This window comes from Nipponia nippon, unplaced genomic scaffold (assembly GCF_047370975.1).
Source record: "Nipponia nippon isolate SJK-2023a ecotype South Korea unplaced genomic scaffold, ASM4737097v1 scaffold_14, whole genome shotgun sequence".
Lineage (NCBI taxonomy): Eukaryota > Metazoa > Chordata > Aves > Pelecaniformes > Threskiornithidae > Nipponia > Nipponia nippon.
Genome location: NW_028262330.1, coordinates 7,953,504 through 7,978,755, shown reverse-complemented (window position 1 = coordinate 7,978,755; position 25,252 = coordinate 7,953,504). Strand labels below are relative to the sequence as shown.

General features: G+C 39.3%; 1 protein-coding gene across 7 annotated transcripts in view; it reads left to right on the top strand.

Moving 5' to 3' along the window:
* The window catches only part of CEP112 (centrosomal protein 112), a 175,533-nt gene that overhangs the window by 135,977 nt on the left and 14,304 nt on the right, over positions 1-25,252 (top strand). For 5 of the 7 annotated variants that reach the window (XR_015703216.1, XM_087750765.1, XM_087750763.1 and 2 more), the window contains one exon: positions 21,333-21,422. Coding sequence is in view for 5 of the 7 variants with exons in the window: in XM_087750765.1 (XP_087606891.1) it covers positions 21,333-21,422 (90 nt within the window). In the remaining 2 variants the exon portion in view is untranslated. Of the gene's footprint in view, positions 1-21,332; positions 21,423-22,196; positions 23,423-25,252 lie in introns of those variants that run through there. The other 2 variants (XR_015703217.1, XM_087750764.1) reach the window with 2 other exon arrangements.

Genomic DNA, 25,252 nt, shown 5'->3' with positions numbered 1-25,252 from the left:
AGCACAATTATATTAATGCCCTGCAGAAGCTTGGAAAAGCTGCTTAAATTGCCATGTCTGTTAACCCATTTGTGATGCTTTAGACTGGGATTTCGGAAGGCACCCTCCAGTAAGGGTCTGGATGCTGAACGCTTGAGAATGTCTATTCAGGGTCTATGTTGGTCATTGAAGTGTAGTGTAAACTTATTAAGGCCAAATTTAAACTAGCTTTCTTGCATGCCGATAGCAATCTAGCCACAATAACCTGGAGCTCAATACAGCCAAATGGTCAGAGCATTTACCTAACTTTCCTGTTGCTTTTGACAGTGGTTACTGGCTGGACTCGGCACTAGCATAAAGTTGATCGCATTGCAGAGATACCTTGAGGTTATTTATGAAATCCCAGCCTTAGTTTTTTTTTTTTTACGAAATCCTTTTGGATCCTGGGATTGAAAGTGCAAAACAGTTTCTGGGATTGGAACTGCAAAACATGTTCAGAGCATTTTAAAGTAGAAGTTGATGGCCAAGTGGGGACTCCACATCAAAAAGTAGATTCTGGAAAGAAATGGATGATGGAGAGCACGCAGTGACAAACCCACAACAGAAAAGGGAGAAAATGTTGCTTTTTTGCCAGAGGAACCACATTTGTTGTTTGGCTCATATTACAGATTCTAGGATTCTGTTATATCCCCTGAATTAACACCAAAATTTCATTAGCAAAACATGGCTTGAAGATGACATATTTCAACACTTTGTGTGTCAGCCAGCTTACGATCAGATTAATTCTGTTAATAAATAAGACTTAAAAGGTTTCTAGGAAAGAATGTCGTATAATAATGTTCCCCTTCGTGTGAAAAATTTTGAAACAGTTGCTTTTCTTTGTTATGTTTAAAAATGTTGAGAGGGAAAAAAAATCAAAAGTGTGTTTTATAGCCATAGCAGAACAAAGGAGAAAACTTCTGCTTTTAAATTGTCTGGACCAATGCAGGCATTGAGTATTCTCAGCATCATCATATATTTGTTCGATGCTGTCGTATCGCGGAGCAAAAAGAGAATTTCCTTATGCAAAGGTTGGACTGAGGGTTTTATCAACTCAGTGACATTTCTCAGTGCAACTATAACAGGATACTTACTCTGCTGTAGTTAGGCTTGAGTCAGTCCTTGTGTGGGGTACTCTGCTTTGTTTTATTCTGGAATACTGTTTCCGCACGGGGTGGGTTTACATTGGTATCACTCTATTTAGGCATGTCCTGCCAGCAAATTGCCCCATAAAGAGAGTGCGTGGTCACTTGGGCTTGGTGCTCGGAGCACCCGTCTGCCGCCCAGCCCACCCCTCGAGTCTGCCTGCGGCCCGCTGCGCCAGGGTGACATGCCTGGCCGCCTGTCCTTCTTGTTTGTCTTGCATAATCCCCCTCCCTTTCATGTTTGGTTCCTGCTAAAAGTAAAACAATTTATTTTAAACCTTGGGATGTTTTAAAGCATTCAGAACATCTCTTTAAGGGCACCTGATATCTTTGTTTCCAGAAAGTAGTTGTCAAAATATACTGACGGTATTTACAAACGTCTCTAAAATGCAGTGTATCAGAAAAACTGTTTTTAAAAATTTAGTGAACAGGCTAATTTTGCATGTAGTTATATTTCATTATCAACCATGTTTATTAGCAAATTCCACTTATAATTACAAATAATATTTTGTATTGAAAGAAAAAGCATGTCAGAGCTATGGCAACATTAACCGAGTGACTGTAGTCCTGCAGAAGTATTTAGTCTATTGTCCTCAAAATACCTTTTGGAAAGGCACCATTGTACTCTGCAATAGCCAATGTTGGCTTTAGTAAGAAATAAATAATTCTAATTTGTTGGTTTAAAAGTCCAGAGCAAAGCTAACTCTGTGTTTTATATGTCCTTATTAGTGCTTATTAAGGGAGGAGAGGCATCAGAGAGCATACAACCTAAATTGACCTGATCTAGAGTACAGAGAAGCATTTTTGGTCCTGTCTTACAAATGAGACACTGGAAGGTAGAGCTTTGACTTTGTCCAAGGTTTGTGGCAAAGATGGAAATTCACTCCGGACTCCAGAGCTCCGACTCCGTGCGTCGGTCGGTGCATCGGCCCTTCTGCGAGAACAGTTTGGGGATCCAAACAGTAACAAAACTGTAGAGTGATTTTTGGAAATGAGATCACTCGGTGATAAAGCCACATCTAACAAGTGCACTGCAGGCTCGCCAGACCCTTTTGAGAAAGCTGGGCCAGTTCAGTTCTTTACCTTTTTGTAAGGCTGCTAACAAGTTTCCAAGCCGTGGCAAATAAAGGGGGAACAATTTACATGTTCAGCATTTTCTTTGTATTTACAGCAGAAAGGCTGTAATGACTGGTTGTTCAGAAGGCTATGAGCATGTGTAACCGATAGCACTGAGGACATTAATTAGGAAAAAGAACCTGTAAGCTTAGTGTAAACTAAACACGAAAACCTGAAACTTAGGGTAAAGTGAAGATATATATTATTTCAAGGACTTTTTGTTAATTGAGTCCTGACTTGCTCTCCTCTCCAGCATACTTTGATGCAGTAGGGTTAGCGGTTATAATCTAGACTACTGTTGAATAGCTGCGCAATAAACTTTTGCTAATAAGATCCACATTATTTATAAGCTTTTTTATATTTTATTGTATTTTTTATTTAAACTTGGCTGAAGGTGTTTGGGTTGTTTTGGTTTTTGGGTTTTTTTTAGCTATCGGTGCCTGTAAAAAGGAGGTCAGCATTTCACTGTTGAACCTGACACTGACTCAGGTCTTATAAGACATCTGGTCAGAACATGCATTACTGTTTGTGATGGTTCGATGGCGACAGACATGCCAAATTCTGTCAGTCATTGAAGATCTTCAGAGATGTGTATGTCACAGAGTTCTCCAGAGGGATCTCAAATCCATCTAATTGGTTTTGTGGCTAACCATTACCATGAGAAACTATTTGGCATGGTGAAATAAAGAGTTTTAAGGGACCCTCTTGATGTTAAATACAGGGAGTCATTTTTCATGGATCTCTATTTCTTTGTCGCTGACTTTAGTCTAGAATACTACTAATAACTCTGCAGTGTCTTTTGTTAGTGGAGAATTACAAGGCACCAACATTTGTACCTTAGCATTGTAAAGCAGTCATTAAAATTTACCAGGTAAATAACATTATCTTGCTCATAATTTCCTATATTCTGTTTGATCAGCGGAGGAAATTGTGTCTTCCAAAAGGACAGGTAAATGAAATCTGCAGGGCTTTTACGCTTTTGCTTTCTCTTTTACATGGGGTCCAAACTCTGAGGCACCTGTTTTTCAGTCGTCGTTTGTATGAATACTAGTTTCACCCAGATTCAGTCTGTTAGAGAAATGAGGGTTTAGCCCCGAGCTTATCGACTGTTGCTCATGCTCTGTCTCTTGATTCCATTACATGGTTATCTTTGAAAGGCTGTATTGACACATTCATTATAAATGGTAATAAAAACAGGCTTCTTTTTTGTGTTAAGGTTAAGCAGTTGTTAATCACAACTGAAATTCTGATTTTAAAAAGTCCTCTCTCCTTTTCTTAATCATATCTCTCTCTCTGCTGCCACAGAAATCATTTCATTGTCTGAAGCATAGTACCTTCTCTTCCAAATTACAGGGTTTCAGATGTTTGGCCAATCAGGCAATCCGAGTGGCTGAGCATCTGTAAGTACTTTATAATATCTTTGACATGCTTTGTGAGACAAAGAATTGAGTCATCTTTTTTTCCTGCAGCAAGCTTCGCACTCTGGCATTTTTCTTGACTTTTCATGTCTCAACACATTGAAGAACTTACCATGGCCAACAGCAAAATCATACTTACAAGTTTTATAAAAGACTAGAACTAGTGCTTGCCTAGTCCTCTGAACTGCAGTCCAGTTTTATCCAGCAGGTTTAAAAGTTTGTATTTTTACTTTTTCCTACATTATTATTGTTGGCCTTGGTGTTTTGCCTTCCCTCCAGAAGGCACTTTGCTGCGTGTAGTCCTTTTTATTCTTTTTTAGCCCTAGAAGTGATGCCACCTTACATCTACCAGTTTCCAAATTACGGAATTAAAGATTCCATAAATGCATAACAAAATATGAAGTTTTATGTAGCTAAGCTATCACTTTCTTTTCATGAGGTGGACTACACTAATTTTGCACTGGAAAAATGGTGAAAAGGAATTCAAAACAAGCCAGAAAATTCATTGCTTTTAACTGACCAGACAGGAATAACAACACCGAATGGGGTCCTAGGCGATTAGAAAGGTACAGAGAAAACACTTTTATTAGTAAGTGTCACGTAATGCTGACGTAAGCCCACGCAGCTAATAAAGACAGGCAGACAATGGTTATAACTATGATATAAGAAAATGAAAATTAGCTTTTTTTAAGGCTGCTGTGATGGTTACCATTTACTGTTGCATTTCAAAGACGTTTTATTCTCCAAAGAGCACAGGGACTTTTATGTGGAGGAGCAAGTGGTGCTTAGAAAGACAGAGTTGGGGAGATACCCAGAAGTTATGAGGCAGACTGCCTGGGAGGAAGAGCCTGTGCTCAAAAGTCTGAGACTTTACTGGGGGGGGGGGGGGGGAGATAAAGATAAAAACAAGTGTCTAATGTCCTCCAAACACAGGGCATCTGTAAAACAGTCTGTGCATAGGGCTGTGTAGACTTTCCAAGGGCTGTTCTTTGTTCCAGTTCCAGTGAGTTCCTGGAACGCAGCCTCCTTCCCTGCTCCTGGAACAGCCTTGACTGCAGGGCTTCTCCAGCCGTGTAGGTGGAAACACAATATGTGTGAACTATATATTCAACCAACAAAAGATTGCTGGAGAAAATGACATCTTCAAAGCAAACCTGCCGTAGTCCACAAACATTTATTACTCTGTAGTAAAGATTTTTAAAGCCTGGCACAGTAACACAAGTTGCAGGGTTTGGCAAATAGAGATCTGGGGATGTGGACCTGGTCTACTTATCAACATACATTTCCCTTAGATATCTTTCTTATGGTGTGGCTGATCCCAGGAGTGAGCTGAAATAGCACCAGATTGCATTGGCTGATTCCAGCATGCCTGCACAATTTCCAGTATTTGTGTAAACATTTTTTGCAAAACCGTATGTTCTAATATAGGTTGCTTTTGTTTTTTTACTAATCATGGTGCTGGCTGCTTCAGGGATATCAGCAGGAGAGAGTCACCGAGGATTTCAGCTTTATGCATTAAAATGCTCTTGCCAAAATTTGTGTTGACTTTAGAAATCTTCAGATTCCATTTAGAATTTTCTGCTGGCTCTCCAGCTTTACGTGTAACTGAAACTCAAGCAGATCAAATATCAGAGTGTTTTTTAAAAAATGACTGGCGAACACTTTTGAATGGCAGATCACAGTGAAATAGAAATATCTTTGTTAAACTTACCATTTTCGTAATAGTTGGGCTTTTCTTAGCCGTAACAAGAGAAACCTGGTGCATCTGATACCTGTACAGGGTAACTATTTACCAATATTTAAAGGCAGGGTAGCAGTAGAATCAAGTGGTCAGGAGCACTCTTACAGTCTTTGGAAGGCATTGCCTTTATTTTCTATAAATAGAGTGGGTTTTTCCATACAAAATGAAAATACCTATTGTTTCCTTAGTATTAAAGGATTAGTTACAAAGAAGTACTAAAGGAAAGCAGCCGAAGCTGCCATATTTCTGCCACTCTCTTGCATCAGTGGAGTTGAGAATAAAGGAACTTTCCAAGTTACAGTACCGTACTCGAAAAGGAAAAAAGTATGCGGCAACTTTTATCTGTGTATTCAGTAGATCAGATGGCAAACTCACCCAGACAGCCTAGCAGGGAACAGCTTCTGCTTTTCTCAGTAAGCCCTGAGTGGTGTGAAGCAGCACCAAGTACAACATCAAACGGTACAAATATGCATCGAGTGTAAAGTTTGGGTTTTTCAAAACATCTGTCTAATTAGCACAACTTGCATATTTGTGAGTTCTAGCTCTGACTTTCTCACCGTTTCATGCTCAGCAGAAGTGGCTTTTTCATCTAAAAAATTTGTGTAAGAGGTTAAACCTACAAACGCTGTCACCAAACCTGACCCTTTGGATCCTTGGTATAAACCTGTCCTGTTTCCTTCTAGCATCAATTGCCTTATTGTGCCCAGCGAGAAGATATGAGATGTAGCTGTTAGCCAAATTTTTTCTAGAAGAACAAGATCATTTTAGTTGAATGTTATTATCAGCCAGTTCTTGTGGTTTGACATGTATTCAAAATGAAGCAGTTCATCTGCTTAAAGAATGCGTAGGCACTAATATAATAACCTCAGTAAGTTTTTGGATGCCTCCATCCTAAGGGAAATTGGTTTGACTTGCCCTTCAGTGGAAATTTTGTGTACTATAAGCAGCCAAATTAGTGCTAGAGTCCAGAAACAGAATAAAATTATATTCCTGTATATTGTACTTTGCTCCTTTTCCCATTAAAATTTGTATTGTAAACACTTTCAGTTAGGCCCAGTTCACCTTGTTGCCTTGCAGTTCAAGGAAACCGTCTCTGTGTGTTCATATAGTACATGCATATACCAGAAGGTGAAAAGCTAAGGTTTTTTTGAAAATATACATTATTCTTTGAGCCTTTTGCACATGGATTCTGCACTTAATGTGCATACCCAATCTTGCACTGGAGTTTGGGATGCCTTCCCTAGGAATGGCTTCTTGTTGCTGATTCATGCACCATCTACACTGTGTTGATTCTCTTCATTGATGAACAGGATTTGATATAGTAAATATTTTATTTGTTGACCCTTGAAAACATGCATGAAGAAGACTGGGGACTTGAGGCTGAAGCTCATAGGAAAGACTGGGAACGTCAAGGCTGAAGCTTTTTCTTAAACTCTTCTGTGCAGGCATCAATAGTTTTGTATCTTTGGCCTCTTCAGAAAGCCTGAGGTCCTCCAGCAGGGAGACTATTTTATGGAGCAAAAAGAGTTCACCTGTTTTCTTCTTCAGGGGTCTGTCTATTAAATTTATTCTTAGGAAACTGAAATAAGTGTTGCCTACGGGATAAAATTTAGGACTCTAAATGAGCTTCTTGGCAACATCCCCTTTGAAACTGCAAGATAACAGAAGACTGGAAGAGCAGTAAAGCAGAGATTAGTCAGGCACAACAAAAGACTTGCTCCTCTGACACAACCACTTTTTAACTTCTCCTGTTACTAAAACTGGCTCTGCTTATTTTTAGTTCAAGCTTTCACAACACTGAAGTCAATAACTTCAATTAAGTCAATATGTTAACAATTATGAAAGCAAACCCTTCAGCACTGATGCATGTTCATGTATGAATCTAATCCCTGACACAGCACAGTTATCTGCAGTAGTGGTGAGGATACCTGTTGGAACTGCCTTCACCAGCTTGGCCAACCAACCAGGAGACCCGAAATTTGTATTTCTGATGTTGAATATGTCTCCTGCATTTGGCACCATTTCTTCTCTTGAAGAAATATATCCTCAGTGAAAACCCCAAATTGCCAATTATGAAGAATTCATTAAGATCTGCTGAAGTTCAAAGCAACAAGGCCAGTTCCTCGCAGGTCAGGGCAGCTCGTTTAATGGTTCCTGCTTTGCCTCCAGCAGCAGCTCATCTCCAGAACCTGTTTATTTTTCTGCCAGGACTGTTGGCAGGTGAATAGAGTCACGTCAGATCACCTCACGAGTATTTTTATGCTGGAAACCTATGCCCCGAATATGCCATTTTCATGGCCCGGCATGGCATGAGATCATGGCTTTCAAACCTGTCCATGTTGGCCTTAGAAGACAAAACATGCAATGCACCATTCACTCCCTTTTTGAGATCTGCCATAAGGTCACGTCTCTAGGGTAGCACTCTGGGTTGCACTGGGGTTTGCTCTCTTCCAGTTTAGACCATTGCAAAGGAGTATCACTTGCTGCATGGGGAGGAAGGAGAGCATCACTCAACCATGTCCTGAAAACAAATCAGATCATTTGTGAAACAAAAATGAATGAATGCAAGTTCTTCCAGAACCAGATCAGGAGAAAACAAAGCAGTCCCTTTTCCTGGGAAATAATTAGTTAGGACATGTCAGCACCAAAGCTTCATGCAGATATACTGTGGTTTAGGAAAGCACAGCATTTGCCTTCTTGCCAGATGGGCAGCAGTGCTAGTCCAGAATTCATCTGGGCTCCTGAGAGTCACCGTCTCTGGAGTGCAACATTTTAATTTCAATAGAAGGTCGTACTAGCTCTCTCCTAATAGAACTGTGGAAAAGATGTTAAAGCCTGAAGTGCTGTAACGTTTTCCTTTGTATTTTCTACATGACTGCTCAGGGACTGCCATGGGTACCCATATGTGGTATCGTGGTCCAGCTTGACCCTTTTATTCCTGTTGCCAGTGTGACTCCCTTCTCACCAGCGTCCGCCCTTCCACCACCAGGATGTGAACTGGAGGAGACATGGGAAGAGGATGTGCTTATTGAGGGAGGGACGATGCCTGCAGGCGAGTGTCCGGCCCGTTGCACGCGGGCCAGGAGCCCCGGGCGCTCTCCGTGCTGCTGCCCTCTTCCAAGTTAGTTATGTAAGAGGGGGGCAAAGTACAAAGGAGAGAAAACTAAACATGAAAAGTGAGTTTGTTTGCTTACTGAGAAGCTTGGGAGTGGCAGAATGAAACTGTATAAATGAAAATTCAGGCTATCAAACATTAGATACCTGCAGGAACACCCGCACAATTGGACCGAGCCAGAACTCTGCAGGCAGTTTGAAGGAGAAAGCTAAGACGTGTATTGGCTCTCTCTAGCTTCAGAAAAAAGCATCGCTTTTCTCAATATGGCTATATTTAAATTCCTTCTATTTTTGTTCCTCATGTTAATATCATTCTTAACCTTTACAGTTTTGCACTTGTAATTCAGCCAGGTAAAACAGCAATTACTGAAGACTATGTAACAATTTGAATTGTATCAGTGGATTTTAATTGTCTGCATACCTGGAAACACCTTTGACCACGGCTGTGCTCTAAACTCCAAGGAGCAGCTCGTATCTGATCTATTGTTTTCTTCCTCCTACCAGAATAACACATCACTTCTACTTACGTTTGTGTAAATCCGAAAAGCAAGAAGGACACAGGAAAATGTGAAGTGATTGATGGGCAAAGAATACAGTGTGGTCTTTGTCGTCACTGCTAACGTTAATACTTGTCTTAAGTGTTTACATGCTGCTTTTTCCTTTCTACTGTCCTCTACCAGGTCTCCCCTCCGTCCTGAATCATATGGAAATGTGCATTTCCAAGTCAAGTTTGGCATTGCTGTGGACTCATTTGCTAGCACCTGTCTCTAATAATCCAGCCTTCGTGGCGTATGTGAGAAGGCTGATGTCCCTTCTCCCTCTTTAACGCGCTGTTGGCGAAACCTGCCTCTGCAGAGGACAAGCTGATTTCTGCTTCCTTATCAGATCCTGCAACTAGATCAAGATTTATGCAACTTTAACAACACTGGAATTCTTAGTTCTTTCCCACTGCACTATATATTGTTTTTCCTGCAGTTTATGTCTCATTTGTGATAAGGAAAGGTTTCTGAGTGTGCATAAAGTAGCTGGAAAGCTCTGCTCTTTGTGCTGCGCCCGTCTAATGAGAGACGTTAGTATGTAGCTGCACAAATGAGAAACCGGTGGCGCTTTAGAACTTGATCTGTTTTCTGTTATTTTTAATGCTTTTGCATTTTAAAAATGTCATCCATATAAGAATATTTGGAACTACTTACATATAAAAAAATAAGAGAAAATGAAAAGAGCCTGCCTTGCTTTTAGATGTGCCAAACAGGTTTGGCAGTCAGTCGCTTAGCATTGATCAAGCGTTGCTCAGCCAGGCAAACTCTTGTAGCATTTTCTACCCGCGCAGAAACATTCTCGCCAAGCATTTCTGAAAACAGAAGACACCGATTGGGCTATTTTTCTTGTTCAGAGCATTTTGGATGATGACTGAAGTGTATTGTGGATATCAAGATTTGACACTTGTCATTTGAAAGTCCTGTAGAAGAGAAACTGCAAAGATTGTTTTGGCTCAAGGAAAACAGAAGTGGCTGTGCTGGGTCAAACTGGAGTCCATCTGTCTCCGTTTTCTGGGACGTGGGATCTGATAACAGATGCCTAGGAAAGAGCGTAGGAGCAGGCTGAAGATTTAGGGACGTTTCCTCAATACTTTTATTGCTGATGATGGTCTGAGGCAAAACATGCCCCACTGTATGGTTTCAGGGCTTGGTGTACCTGTTGCGAGTATTTTAACTGCCTTGTCATGACCCTGTGGGAGTTCCTTGGAAGAAGCAGCAGAGGGATATCTTGGAGATGCTGGTTATGTTCACAAGTAACTCAATAAAAACTTCTGCTGTGTGGCACTGAGGCTCTCTCCTGCCTGTGCATTTCCATGTAAGACTCTTCTGCCATAGCAGAAAGATCCACTAACTAAATTAGCACAGTCTTTCAGCCATCATTCAGCTCAAAAGTGAGTCAAAAAAGACTTGACAAAAAAAAAAAAATCAAAAGTCCATTGAAATCAGATCTGCTTTGTCACAACCGTGATGAGAGCTCTTGACATTCCACGAAAACTATACCTGAGAGGCAGCAATAGCTTTGGCATGTGTTTTTCCCCTTCTTATCCTCTTCCTAGTTTGCCTGTATATAAATTACACCTAATTTGTTACCTTTGTATTGGTGGAATTGCCAGTGTCAAAAGATCAAATGTAGGGTGTTTGTTTTAAGTGCAGCCAAGCAGTTGCCTGTTGCAGTGATGCTTGTACCAGGGGGCTCTGCCGGGGAACCCTCAGTCTGATCTTACCGGGCTGGCTTGGAGGGGCACCGACCCGCGAGAACTCTGCAGACCAAAATCGCCCAACATGCGTGGGTACTCAGCTGTGCAACAAGTGTGGCTTTTAAGGGAAGCATGGCCAATAAATTTAAGCTAGACAAATGCTGAATTTTTTTATTGGTGATTCCGGTTCAGCAAAAAAGATTACTTTAGAGCTAAAGAAATAGGGTGGTGGGTCCTCCCAGAAACGAGTTGTGCAGGAATGAGAGTAAAATGTTTTGAATAAAAAGCTAGCAGAAACATTTAAATAGGTTGTGGAGCCTGATGTTGTTCTTTGCTACGTGTATATATCTCCGTCTATCTAAAATATTCTGTACTAGTATGCTAGAGCTCTAAAATGGAAGGAAAAACTTCTAAAGAAGCTGAAATAGATCTTACCCATGTCTAATTTGGAAAAAAAATATGAACTTAAAGGATTTTAGAAATGTTTAGAAACATTGGCATTATGACAGCAAGTATCTCTGTCATAACGTCATATGATTAACTAGATCAGAAACATTCTGGGATGTTCTGATCGGTTATGTTAATGCATCTTTTAAAAAGTATAAAGCCAATGCTCTGTAAAATAGATACTTGAAAAACAGTTTTCGTTTTCCTCAGGCTAGTGAGATTAGAGTTTCATAATCTGTTTGACCAGCTGCAGAGGACGTTCTTTTTCTTTTTTTCTATTTAAGTAAATGAGCTTCATCTCAACATGATTAAAAAAAAAAAAGAATCGAGCTTCAAAAATGCTCAGCTTTCACACATACTTTTAAATAGGAGCAATTGCATTATCATGTCTTGTTGCAAATGTAATTTGGTTGGAGGTCATTAAAGACTTTGAATAAAAGAATTTCCAAGTTTCCAAGTGTGCATCCTCCCCTGTCAAGAATCATCCCCTTTTTGGCTTACAGACATAATTTTAGAAGATACTACTTTGCTGCCTCACATCTTACACGTATTGAGTGTGCAGGCACTGTTGAGTCAAGCTCACTCTTGTTCAGTTCAAAAAGCAGTGGTTTGCCTTGCGAGTTAATATTGTTGATTAAGGTTACTTTGAAAGGTATAAAGACATTATTAGATTTCTTTTTGTGTGTGTGTGTCAGAGAATGTGTGTTATTTTATGTAATGGGGAGAATTCCAGCAATATTGGGCAGCCTGCTAGTTCATTGCACAAAATTAATAGCTTTTCTTTTGTTCTTACTGGGAATCAGATTAGCCTATTGGTTAGAAATATCTGAGCCTTTCATATTTACTTTTTAAGAAAGCATAGCAAAATAAGATGTTTTGTAAAGCCTGTTAGAAATGTTTATATTTCCAGGTCGTCATGCATCTGTGACAAGGAATGCATTTTAAGGAGACGTTTGTAGAGCACCAGGGGTCTACTGGAACCGCTGGTCTGTCTCCAGGTGTAAAGTTTCCGAACACCCACTTAAAGTGGCAGTTTGGTGATAAACTTAGTTGGGAATGAAGCCCCCGGCGGTGAGAAGATTGCCTTGTTCAGCGAGTGATTGATAAATATGCTTTATCGTGAGTCAGATGTTCTCTAAGTCATTGCAGGAAATTCTGCTCGAGCCCCTGATGTTTGTTTTTGCAGGGCTGTTGGTAAGAATACAGCAAGCAGCAAAACCAGATGTTTTACTAGTTCATTTGTATTCACAATAGCAGTTTTTCACTAGCACGGCATATCCATTGACGTGACGTTTTAGACATTCTTACGACATAGCATCAAAAATTCAAGAAGTTGTCTGAAAATGTTGAAGCCGACATCAGGTCTTCACAGGAAGCCTGCTCTGAGAATGGCAGACTCCTTGCCGTTCCCTTTGATTGCAAAGTGTTTAATAAAAAGCAAATTAGGAAATGAAAATTGTCTCGTGGATCAATCAGGCACAGCAGTTATGCCTGTTCAGCATTATCTGTCAGACATTAGCCTGATTGGGAACATTTTATTTTGTATAATAGTCTCAAAATCAGACTGAAAGGTTGACTTAAAAAATACCTGATGTATTTTGCGTGTGCTCCGAGGCTGATAACAAACTCTGCAGTTCAAGTTTTAATAACTAGGGGGGAGCTAAGAAACTTCAAAAGGTTCGTGATAAATGTTTTTGACAATGCGTCAGCTGAACATTAGGCAGGATCTTGGTAAATCCTCTCATAAGTGGTTTAAAATGGAGTTTTGAACTTTTCCTTCCTAAGTGTATGCTTAAGATGTCACGGTATCTTTGGGTTTAAAAGATTCATTTTATCTGGTGTATGTGAACCACTGGTGTTTCTGTCTACACCTCTGAGAGTGAAAGGAGGAAAAAGTTCAGCAGTTTTCTCCTTTTGGCGACCTCTGCCCCTGCTCTTGACCATGAAACTTGTGGAGGCTGGAAAAAAGGGAAAGCCAGTTTTAAAGCATACTAACAAAATGTTCCAGGTAAATATTATAGTAAATCTTCCAAGGTGACCAGCTTTCTGAATGACTTCATCGCAACAACCCTAAAACGTCCTGGTAATAGACAAAGCAATGCTTGCACATGGCAGCTGCTTGTTGGCTTTTGTGATTCATTGAGAGAAGCAGATGAAAGCAAGTTTATTACTGCTCTTTGAACCTTGCCTCCCTCCCCCTCTCCGATCACCTGAGCCACCAAAAACAAAGCAAAACCAGTTCCTTCCTTGGCTTCCCCTGAAAAAATGCCTAACTGTACAATTATACGGCTATTTTCTTTGCATTTTTATCTTTGCAGGACTTGCTCTGACTTACAGCATCCTTTGTGTTTCAAAGAGAATTGAGTTTATAGTGCCATGCAGTGAAGCCCTGACTCAGCAAAATGCTTAGGCCCTTGCCTAATTTTAAGCCTATGAATAGCTCTGCTGATACTATCAAGGTGTTTTAGGGATACATGGCTAAAGACTTTGCAGAAAAATGGTCCTAAAACTTTGGTCAGCTCAACAAGATACTTACAGAAAATGCCAAAACCACACCAGTATTTTATAGGAGCAAAGCATGAAAAAATATGCATGTTGACAATCCTAACAGTGCTCAAGGAACCTCCAAAAGACACCAATCCAGATGAAGTCTGATGTGAAATAGTGTTAAAGGACTGCTCAGGAACTAATGCTGATGAGCCACTCAAGAGCCAAAGCACATAATATACTGCCAATCAGTCTCTTGCCTGTGAATTGCGAAAAATGAAAATAGTGTAGCATTAGAGCCTACCACACTGGAAAAATGTTTGCATATATGTTTCTTTTATGTTAAGTGACCTACTTTTAAAATTTTTCACTACCACTAGAGAGACTCAATTTTGTTTCTGCAATCAAATTATTCCCTTCCTTCCTGAACCCCTTTCGTTCTTCCCACACTCCCCCAAGGGAAGAAATTCTTGTACTTCACAACGGCATCTCCTACTGGCAAATTTCAGAAGCAATATAGACCGGCGCAAAAAGGAGCTGCTTGACTTGCTTGAATGGACAAAGCCCACAGCTCAGGTGGTTTTGCAAGATCTCCACTCCCATTCTGAAATGTCAGCAAAGTGGGCCAGACTTCCAAATGTGCCCAGTATACGGGAGTTCCAGTTATTTCAAGTGGTAGTTGATTAATTCTGTACCTTTGAAAATTAGCCGTTTTCTCTGATTCCTGACTGAAGAAACCTTCTTTTCATAATGATAGCAGAAAATGGGCAACCAGCTCCTTTAGGGACACATTTAAAAAGGTATTACCATTTGCATTTTCATTCCATATAGTAATTCATGTTCACAGTTCATGAAACAGTGTTTAGTGGTTAAAATCATGTATTAGGCATGAAGATTCCCAAATTTGCCGTTCTGTCATTGCGTAGTAGGACACCATGCAGATTGGTCTTCGCAGGACTTCTCTTTTCCCCCACCCATACATAGTTGTTAGCAACTTCACCCAGGCAATGAAGTTGAGCTGATGGTAAAACGCTAGGATGACAGTGGAAAAAAAGTGTTTGAGAGACGTAAAATATTGCTTAAGGTGTTTTAATTTCTGTTCCTGAAGAGCAATAAAGCATGAATTTTCTGTACAGTCATAATAGTGATGTTACCTATAGGATGGAAGAATAATTTGTGTTATTAAACACCATAACTATTTTCAGTGTATAAAATAATAGAGAGATTTTCTTTTCTGTTGCAGTAATGTTGGCCCCTGCATATAGGTTGTGGAAAACTTTGTTTGCAGAAACAAAGCTATTGTTTTAACAAAAACCACAGAAATTTTGCCTTTCATATTGAATCAGTAGCATAATGAGTAGCGGAGGAATAGTTCAACATCAAAGGAGACTTCTTGGATATATAGTGTGTTGCAACAACAGCGAAAAAGTTCCCACCAGAAAGGAATTTTGCCATATGTGAATGGCAAACATATGTATTAGGTTAAAGCCATAAGATTTCCTTTGCTTTACACCAAAAACAAGAGAGAACTTAAGTACAGAGGTTTTCAAATAGTCGTGCACTGGAATGGAGTACGGAGAACGAGCAGTTTCTGAGGTTCGGAGCAGTGTCAGTGGACAAAAGCTCTGTGAAAACCTAAAAAGCATTGTGGATGCACGAACAATTTGGCTCAAACATCAGTATTTCACTTCTTAAAACTACACTCGTTTTGCTCTGACTGATGGCATTACATCAGTGATCTTCATAGATTTTTCCCAATTTATTTATAGTTGTAATAAACCCAGACAAATGTACTTATCTCCATAAAATATTTTAGCAAAAATAATGATTACTATAAAAATTCTGAGATTAGTTTTGATGGGATACTTGGCCTGCTTTCTTTGAATAGAGTTGCATTTGACTCTAAATTGTGAGACTGCCTAATATAAAGAAGAAGTTTTTGCCCAGACGGCCCATACTGCCAGCTTCACGGAGAGAAAAAGGTACTCAAGATTGAGTGTTTTAATGACAAATTTTAGAGCATCTCCCTATATATTTCTCAAACAAAATTTGCTTTAATTTTTGTTAACATTCACATGGATTTTCTTTAACGTTCCAGAGCTAGGTTTTCTTCTCATGAACGGGGAGAGAAAACACATCAATGGATGTAATTTGAATTTAGAAGGCACTTAAAGAGGGGCCTGTATTCAGAATTATTGTTGGCACATGTTTTGAGGATGTAAAGTGGAAGCCTTCTTCTGTGGGCATGAGTAAGGAGATAATTAAAACTACAGTAGGTAATTATGGTAGCTTTTATTACTGCATCTTTCATTAACTAATTATATTAATTTGGTAATGTTTGAAAAATCATTTGAAGATGAAAAGTGCTAACTATTACTACCTTTAGTTGTAGTATTACTCTGCACTGGTCATAAATATGGAGGTCTTTTCTTGATACAGATGCACATCCATGTGTGCTGAGTTGCTGGTACAGCTACTAAGAGTTACGTATGTATATCAAAAAAAGACTCTGCCATTATCTGGCATAATCTGATCAGGATGAGCAGCGACTTTCCTGCTGACACTTTTTGTTTCAAAGTGTAAACACATTGGTATTTAACACTTTTTAGAAGATTTTCCTTTCCTTGTAAGTGTCACGTTTTTATTCATCCCTCAGTACCAGAGAGAGAAATCGTTGTGATCCCAAACTTGCCATTGACGTGATGGGAGCAGCACGCGAGCCCTGTCTGCTCTCAGGAACACACCAAAAGTGGGAGATTATTTCAGGTTGAAGAAGCCAAACATCACGCCTTTGTAAATACAGTATCTTCACAGTAATAATCAATACCAAGGAATTAAAAATAATAATGATTTCTGTTTATGTATTTCTTCCAGAACTGAATTTTCTTTCAGGGCATCCAACACTTCTTTTTAAAAATAGCCTGTGGTTGAAGGATAATCAAATCAGTTTTCGTATATTAACAACTAAATCCTTCATATATTCCCGTTCCATACTTGTTCCTGTGATTCTTAGAACTCTTTCTCTTACCAGCTTTTAGTTGATTTAGATTAAGCCCTGTAACTAATGCAAAAAATTTATTCCTGCCTTGAAAAGGGATTTTGTAATGCTGGCATCGTACCTTTTTGTCTCTCTATAGCTCCTTGTCAAAACTATACGCTTTACAAGTTGTTGTGTTTTTTTTTTAAAAATCCCCTCTTTTGCCGCCTCAGTCTGGCACGCAGAAGTCAGGCGGAATTCCGCCGGCCTCGTGCATCAGCCCAACATCTCTGCGAGCCGCGCAGGCCGAACGCCGCACTAACTCCACATGTGCCACTCTGTGGTCTCCAAAGCGCTCCAACGAGCAGACTTGGGTTTGAAATACACTTCATTAAACATTTTGCTGGTGATAATCAAGCCACAATAGAATAATAGGAAAGAAAAAAAGTGCCTACCCAGAAATGCAGTTCAGATGTTCCCTTCTCCTTTCCTATCAGCCAGTACCCAAACATTTCGTGCATCACGGTGACAATGATGGACTCGTCCATCAGCTCCACTTGAGGTCCCAAAATCTGACTGTGACATTTCAGTGGTCTAGTCTGAAAGCCATTGCTTTTCCCTTCCATCCTTCTCATGTCTCTCAATGTTGTATGCGACCAAAACATTTACAATATTATTTTATTTTAGGATCCTTTCCATTTTTATAAATAAATCAAATGAATGTTCCTTTTATACAGCTGTAATTCACCCACATTGTTGCAGTAGAGCTGATTATCTCATTTACATTTTTAAGTGCTTTTCAAAGTGTAGGATATCTGGGCTGGAAAGCAAAACATTTCATTTCTTTGTTCTCAGGCCAACACAAAGCACTTCCAAGGTCAGGTATGGTGTAGACTTCCAACAGCAAACATGTTTACACGGCATTTGAAAGCCGGTTTAACTGAAAAAAAAAATGCTGTCTTTATAACAATGATGTAAGTCAAGTTAGCAAAGCTGAGGGACGGGGGTTAATTCTGTACCTGGAAAAATTTAACTAAATAAGTTAGGCTTTGTTTTCCATTTAGGGAAAAAAGCCTCTGACACTTAAAAATTGGCCTGTTTTTCTTAGGTTTTTTTATCCCTTTTTCTTCATCTCAGCAGTTATTAAACATAAGCTCTGTTACTCTCTGGGCAAAATCTGACACTTTGAAGCTGTGGAATAAAAACTGCATTTCTAAACAAACCAAACCAAACCCCATTGTTTAATTTTACAAAAGAGATGTTCTGTGGTGTACCTGGGGTAAGTCGTTTGCTGTTTTTAAGAGTATTCTATGTGACAAAAGCTTCTCTGTCAGATACAGAAAAAGATTTGAGGGTACTGGGTAGCTTCAGAAACAGCTGTCAGCATTCAGGCTCTGGCCACTGCATGTGAAGCTTTTTGACAATAGAGAGAATTTTCGGTGTGATCTTCAAAAAGGCGCATTGTTCATGACATCCATCGTGATTCCTCCTAGAAAATTAAATCATGGGCAACAAAGTTGCTTACTTCTAATTACTATTTTCAGAGCTAATCATATGCAGGAATCTACAGCAACCGTGAGATTTTGATGTTACTTTTTTTTTGGCATGGCTTTGATCAAATACTGATCTTTTGGGTTTACTTTTTGGTCCTTGGGCTGATAGGCAAGCTGAAATACCCAAATGAAAATTAATTACTCATAGAACATCCTTTATACCCCAAACTAGATTCTACAGAGTGACCAGTAGGAGAGCTGGTGTGCAACACAGCAATAGTCCAAAAACGGTCAAGTTGGAGGTATTCATGATTGCTCAGAGGAGTTAGTCTTTTTTTCTGCCACCCAAATACAAAACGTACTAACAGCCAGTTATGATGTGATTGGAAAAGTCTGTAAACTCATACAGTATACTCTGGTTTGGACAGTTGGTGAATGGACAAATTGTAAGACTTGATAGTTTGCTACACTTACGTGCTATAGTAAAAATACCTTATTTCTAAATTGTACTTGTTTAAGACATTGTCTGCTCTCACAACGAAACAAAACACGTGCGCTCCATGCTGGCAAACACTATCTAGAGTAGGTGGACCTAACAAAGACTGTGTTATCTGAATTTCCCAAATTTCCCATTACTTTAAGATGCATTGCAAACCCTCAGATTTAAAGGAAACTTTTATTTTATGCTCTGCAAAATATGTTTGTTTGTTGTAAATAAGAAAACTGGAGAAATTAAGGACAGAAACAGCAGCGCACCAAGTCTCTTCTTTGCCACCGTGTGGTTGCTGTCTTTATCAGGAACAATTGGAGATCCTGTTTTGTATTCGGTACTTGCAGATCTGTGTGACAGAGTGTGATATAAATCTGTTCTCTGAGACAAATATGTACATATATATACATATACATTCGTACGTACACATGCTATCTCTTGACCGTCTTCGAAGTCTGGTGAAAGAGTGAAACTTGCTCTTGAGCACACGGAGGGAGTCGGGGTAGGACGACGGACGTGTAGCAAGGTTTCCTCCCTCCTTGTTTTTCTGCCGTGCCAAGCTATTTGGACTGTATAAGCTGATCACATGGAACTAGCAGGAGACGACCGGTTATACTTTGTAGTTTATCCAACACGTGCTCTGTGAATGTTCCTGAGAGTCGTCCTGTGCTGATTATGTCTGGACACTTTGGAGTTATCGCAGGACTTTTGTCAAATTAACTGGGTCTTTGGTGATCTTTCTGATATGTGAAATGGCCCTGCTCCTTATTGCATGACCTGATCATTTTAGTTTTTAAATCAAAGTATTCTTGTTTCTATTTTACCTTACAAAATTAGATGTACAAAAAGAAAACAAAAAGCCTACGATTCACACATATATTTCATTACATTAATGTAAATTCCTGGTACTGCAAGACTTGTTGAGTATTGAAGACTGGTTATATATTCAAAGCCTGGATTTCAACTTTTCTCAGAAATGGTGATAGCATAAAAGTCCCTGGGCAGATTTGAAGTTCATGCTTGGGTCTGGTTAAATTTTTTGGCATCAGAACATGTAATAGTCTTATAGCTATAAGACTTTAAAGTTAATGCCTGGCATCACTTCAAAACAATGTGCAAGATCTATCATAAGTAGTCCTCTTATCTTATCTCAATAGCAATTTTATCCTGTAAATGATTTGAGAGTACAGTATTTCAGTGCTGTGGAAAAGAGCAAAGGTTTTTTTCTGTTAAATCTTTGCACTGCAAGTACTTTTAATGATCCTGGTTTGTGTATGGGTATTCTACTTGGAGGAAGCAAATGTTAACCGTATCGCATGTTCTGCCAAGCGCACTAAGAGTCCATGGACTCGTTGGTCTCTCCTTTCCAGGGCGCTCTGCAGAAGATCTCTGCAGCTCAGCTTTTCAAAAGCCACACTGGAGGCACCTTCAGTGTCATTTCTAGCGTATCTCCACTGGGAGTCCCTTCCCAGGTCCAGTCCTGACCCTGCGCCACGCTTTTCAGCTGATGGGTAGCAATGCCCTGATTTCCGGGCGTACAAAAGATAACTCAAAATATTCCCTTTCTGCTGCCACAGCCGCCTCTGTGTTGATGTCAATCTAACATCCACATTGTGCACTTTGCTTCAAGTCAGCACTTGCAGTTAACAATGCCTTTATTCAAGCTGACAACATAACTAAGCTTTTAGTAAACGTGTAAGTAAATGTTAAGTGTGTATTCAAACATTCAACAATGACTAGGAAACTTTAAAAAAAATCTTTGAAACTTTGTATTGTTTGTTTGGTGTGTATCTGTTAGAAATAACATAGACTATCAGTTCCTTGGGGCATGACTGTTCTTTTGTTAGGCGTATAACAAAAAGATCAAGGCTCTGAGGGACTGCCGTAATAAAAATAAATATATACGAAGAACAATAATGACAAAATAAATTTGTCAATGCATTTTATGAGCTTGATTTAGAAGTGATTATTTCTGAACTAAATAAAGACCGGATAGTTGTGGTAAAGTGACATGATCATAATATTCCTTTTATTTATTGCCATTTAGACTTCATTTGTAGATCACATGCTAGACTTTACTACAGGGCGGGAGGGGAGCCCCTCGTCTCGGCGAGCATCCCGTTTCAATAATATGGAATACATTTTCCCTGCAAATTCCAGACATGGTTTTCCAGAGAGAGGATTATTCTGCTGGCTTAAAGGAAAAGTTATTGGTACACTGCAAAAGTGTTCCTAGGAAGCACAGGCTGTACAAATATGATGATAACAAAAATCTGAGACATTTGCAATTGCAAATACAAATGCAATTGTTGCAATGCAACATTTCCATTTCCCATTCAATCTTTGAGGATATTCATTACCTTTTTAGTATGAATACTTGTAGCCTATAATAAGATAAAACTCCTTAGATTTAACTATTCCTGTTCAATCAATGGTCCTACCTGTGCAGAATAACTTTGCTCAGTAAGGGTGGCCAAACTGGGTCTGTCACGTCTTAGCATCTATCATGTACGGCTGGAAGAAACTGTAGCTGAAGAGCTGCAGATATTGCACTGTTTTCTTAATCTGCTCATTGAATGATATTACCTGTAAGTTTTTCTGCCATCCTGTGTTTCTCACGTGTGTTTTGTACCCATTGGTATTGTTTCAGGTCTTACAAGATGAAGTGGAAAGTTACCGCATTCAGGCGCGGGCTGCAGAGAAGAAGCTGCAACGCAGGGAGCTGGAGACCCACGAGCAGGTACCGGGTGCAGTCCCCCCGCAGTCCTCTTCCCTTGGGCAAGGAGGTTCGATGTTTAAAAATAATATCTTGCTTCAAAGCCAAAGCACCTATTTTCCTGCAAAATTTTCAGCTAGCTTTCTTTTCTGTTTTTTTGGTAATAAAAGAGAATTAAATTGTCTGAACCCTACAGGCAAATACTTATCTCATGCTCTCTATTTCAAGTTGGTATTTCAACTATTCTAGCTGTTAAATGACGCATTTATTTTGAACTGACTATACTGTTTTAATAGAGGTTTCTGAGACTCTTCTAACCTGTTGTTTAATGGCTTGTATGAGGAGAATTATAATAGGACAATAACTGAGCTAAAAATAAGCTTTATTCCTGATCTTACGCATTCATTGTCCTAGCATGTTGTCTGTAACCAGTTTCATATGATTAATAGTGCTAAAATTATTCTGGACACTTTCAGTGAAATCAGAGATTTAGTGTGCTTCAAGCAAAATAGTATATGTAGTTTACAGACTAATATTGAAACGGAAAGTCAATGATCTGCACCCAAACAAGATTAAATTGAAGCATTCAGGAAAATATACAGGTGGTGGATATCTGAATCACATATGAATTTACAGATTCCTAATAGCGGCATTTGAGAACATTATTTGGTGCTGAGCAAACAGTATCCATAACATATATCCTATATAAAGCATTTCTAAATCTATACCTGCAGGAATAGTAAGTTGGGGTGGTTGTAGAAGAGTAATAATCATTAATTTCAAATATTTTTTCCCCAGTTGTTGACATCCTACTGGCACATAGGAACCCTCATTCGCCCTTGCCATTTACGTTCATGTATTTCCTCTCAGGAGAGTTGGTGATTAGCTGTTCTGCTCTTCCCCCTCCACCTCCCAAATCTAGATGTTGGGCCAGGTTCACCCTTAGCTGCAATGCTTGCAGCATCAGAGGAATTTGGTGTAATGAGCGAGTTGGCCTCCAAGCATTGCATTTTGGCTTCAAAGAGTCTCCTGGAAAAGAAGAAGGAAAATGAGCTATTTGGTGCATGGTTGTCCCTCCCAGGGAACAGCACTGGCCTGCACGCTATGGGAGTCCTCTTCCAAATCTCTTATTTTTTAGAATTTTTTTTTCATCTTTGCCACTACCGTATTGCTTTTTTCCTGACCCATTTTGAGAGAGGATCCAGAAGAAGAAACAAAAAATGACTTGTGCAATACGGACATAGAAGGCTAGACATGCAGATTCACAGGATGGTCCCCCCTTTCTGCCTTCAAGGTTTTCTCTTACATGAGCACCTGGTCCAAACCAACCTACAGGACTATCCTGTCCACACTAAATTAATGAAGGACTAGCTCAGCTGGTAATGCCCCATTCCCCAGTAAAAATTGCACAGAAATGTTATTTAGATGACACTGCATCATCCAGCTTAGAGCTTTTCCTGCAAGGTGGTAATATGTTAGCAGACTTCTGGTAACGCTCATATCTGAGTCCGTCAAAGGGCTTGTCTCTGCCATTCCTCCGTTGGGACTTTCTGAAGAAGCTGGAGCCATTGAGGATGTTTTTGTTTAGGTGGCTTTCGTCTATTTTGCAGACAAACATTTTGAAAGCTGTTAGTGTGTCTTCTCTGTGCCTGGTTAATCCATTAGTTATGCTTATCTCTCCAGAAGAAAAATGCAAAAATGACAGCTCTGACATATTTCCAGTTATTATGTCTTGGCCAGGCTACCTGTAAACATGTTCATCAAGTATTAACAGTAGCTAACGACTCATGAGCCGATCAGGGAGTTGAAATATTTAAGGCAGTAACTTAGAACTTGCTTTCTGCTTTTACCAAATATTGTCTGAATCGGAATTGCATAAAACATCAAAATTTGTGCTGGCGCTATTACAAAGGCCACTTTTCTGAGCTTTTACATGTCTATAAATAAGGAGGAGAGAGGGTTAAACAGCTTCTGTTTTTCATTAAAAGGAAAAATCTTGTGTTTTGATTCTATAACAACAACAAACAAATGAATGAGACATGAAAAAACATTTTGTTGTGCTTTTAATTAAAAATAAAAAGCTGTTTCTCGTTATGGCTTGTTGGGTGGTATCTTAGTGCTCCATGTTTGTCTTTTTTTCAGTGCAATGTCCTTATAACTCTTCAGTCTCTAAGAGTGACTGACGGATCCATGAAGCTTAACTCTGTTACAATAACCCTCTGGTGATCGCACAGAGTTAACCTTTCTTTATTATAATTATCCAGAGAGACAGAGATAAACTATCCTATAAATAAGGAGGGGGGAATATGTTAGAAGGACTCTGATGGCAAGCCCTGAGCTGTCTAGAGGCAAGCGTGGCACTGCAGTTGAAGATGAGCTGTTGTTTTTATGGAGCTTTTTCATTCCAGTACTTCATGTTCTTGTATGAACTTGTGTTTACTGCTGTTTACTTTTTCGATCCTCTTTACAGTGTGAGTAGATGCAATCACGTTATATCTGTGTTGTTTCATCAGTCCTGTGGTATGGCAACGTTATCCAAATGATGCGTTCCAATGCAGATGAACATACATTTGTCAAAAGTGCCTGGGAACTTCTCCCGCTTTGACGAACCTGAGTAATTTTATCTTTTCCATAAAGGCTGTCCTGTCTCTGCTAGGCATGGTTTTCTAGCACAACGGCCCATGTGTTCAGTAATATTACTTCTAGATTGGAATCTCAGAACTTCATGTCAAAATGCTGGATGATTCCTTCAAAAATCAGATGTCCGACTTCTTGAGACATATGTAATTGTATTCATTGAAAGTGACAAACTAGCAGTAAATAAAGTGTAAGTGACACTTAATACATAGTTTTTTATGTATAAGTTTCTTGATATATAGCCCCAAGACAGTTAAAGCAGTCTGGGAAGATTCCTAGGAAATTTGGGTGCGTCCAAACCTTTTCCTTCCAAAGCAATGCTGAAGTTTCTTATATGTCAGTAATATGTAACTGTGGGAACCGGCTTCTCGTCAACTAATCCCATTTAGGTTGTGTTCCTGTATCGTGTACTCTTCTGGTGTATCACTTGGTTGTCTCTGATCGTGCCTAGATCTAATGTAAGACAAGATTTCTGATAGAAAGATCTTTCATTCTACTAAAAATGTTTCTCTTCCTTGAGTCATACAGCTCTGTGCAGTTGTCAGTCATAGTTAAAAAATCTAAATTGTTCATACAGCAGACTTTACATCCTGTGAATGTCTAATTAAAAATGACGCACATCACTGAGAGCTTAAGTGTGTGCCTGAATGGAAATTCAGGCATGGGCAACAAATTTTGCTGAATTGGGGCCTATGTAAAAATTAATGGTAGTGATCTTCTTGCTTTTTTACCTAGATTTCTTTAGAATACCTCATTTCATGTCAAATTCCTTTTTGTAAGGGCAATCACCCCAACTCGGTATACTAAAAAGCTCCAAGAATCTCTCTTTTGGAAATTACACGCAATATTTTTTTCAGAAGAAGAACCTATTCTTTTCATTCCTCGTTCTAATGTTTTTAACTGTAGGGGTGGATTGAGTATGATGTAAAATTTCCAATTGGGGATAATAGAGGGAAAAAAGTTCCTCATGTTCACAAACAACTGAAGTAGCATCACTATAAGATACTCAAACCATAGGAATACTCCTGCAAGCAGTCAAGTCACAAATAGAGTCTTAAAGGAGAGAGATTCTCTGAAGACAGAAAATCAATTATGTTCAATTGATGAATATTACTGAGGAAATGAAGGAGAATACCAATGTAGATTTCCAACTCTTTAATTTTTTTTTTCTCAAATAGATTATAAAAAAGGGAGAAAGGAGTTATCTGAATAAGGAT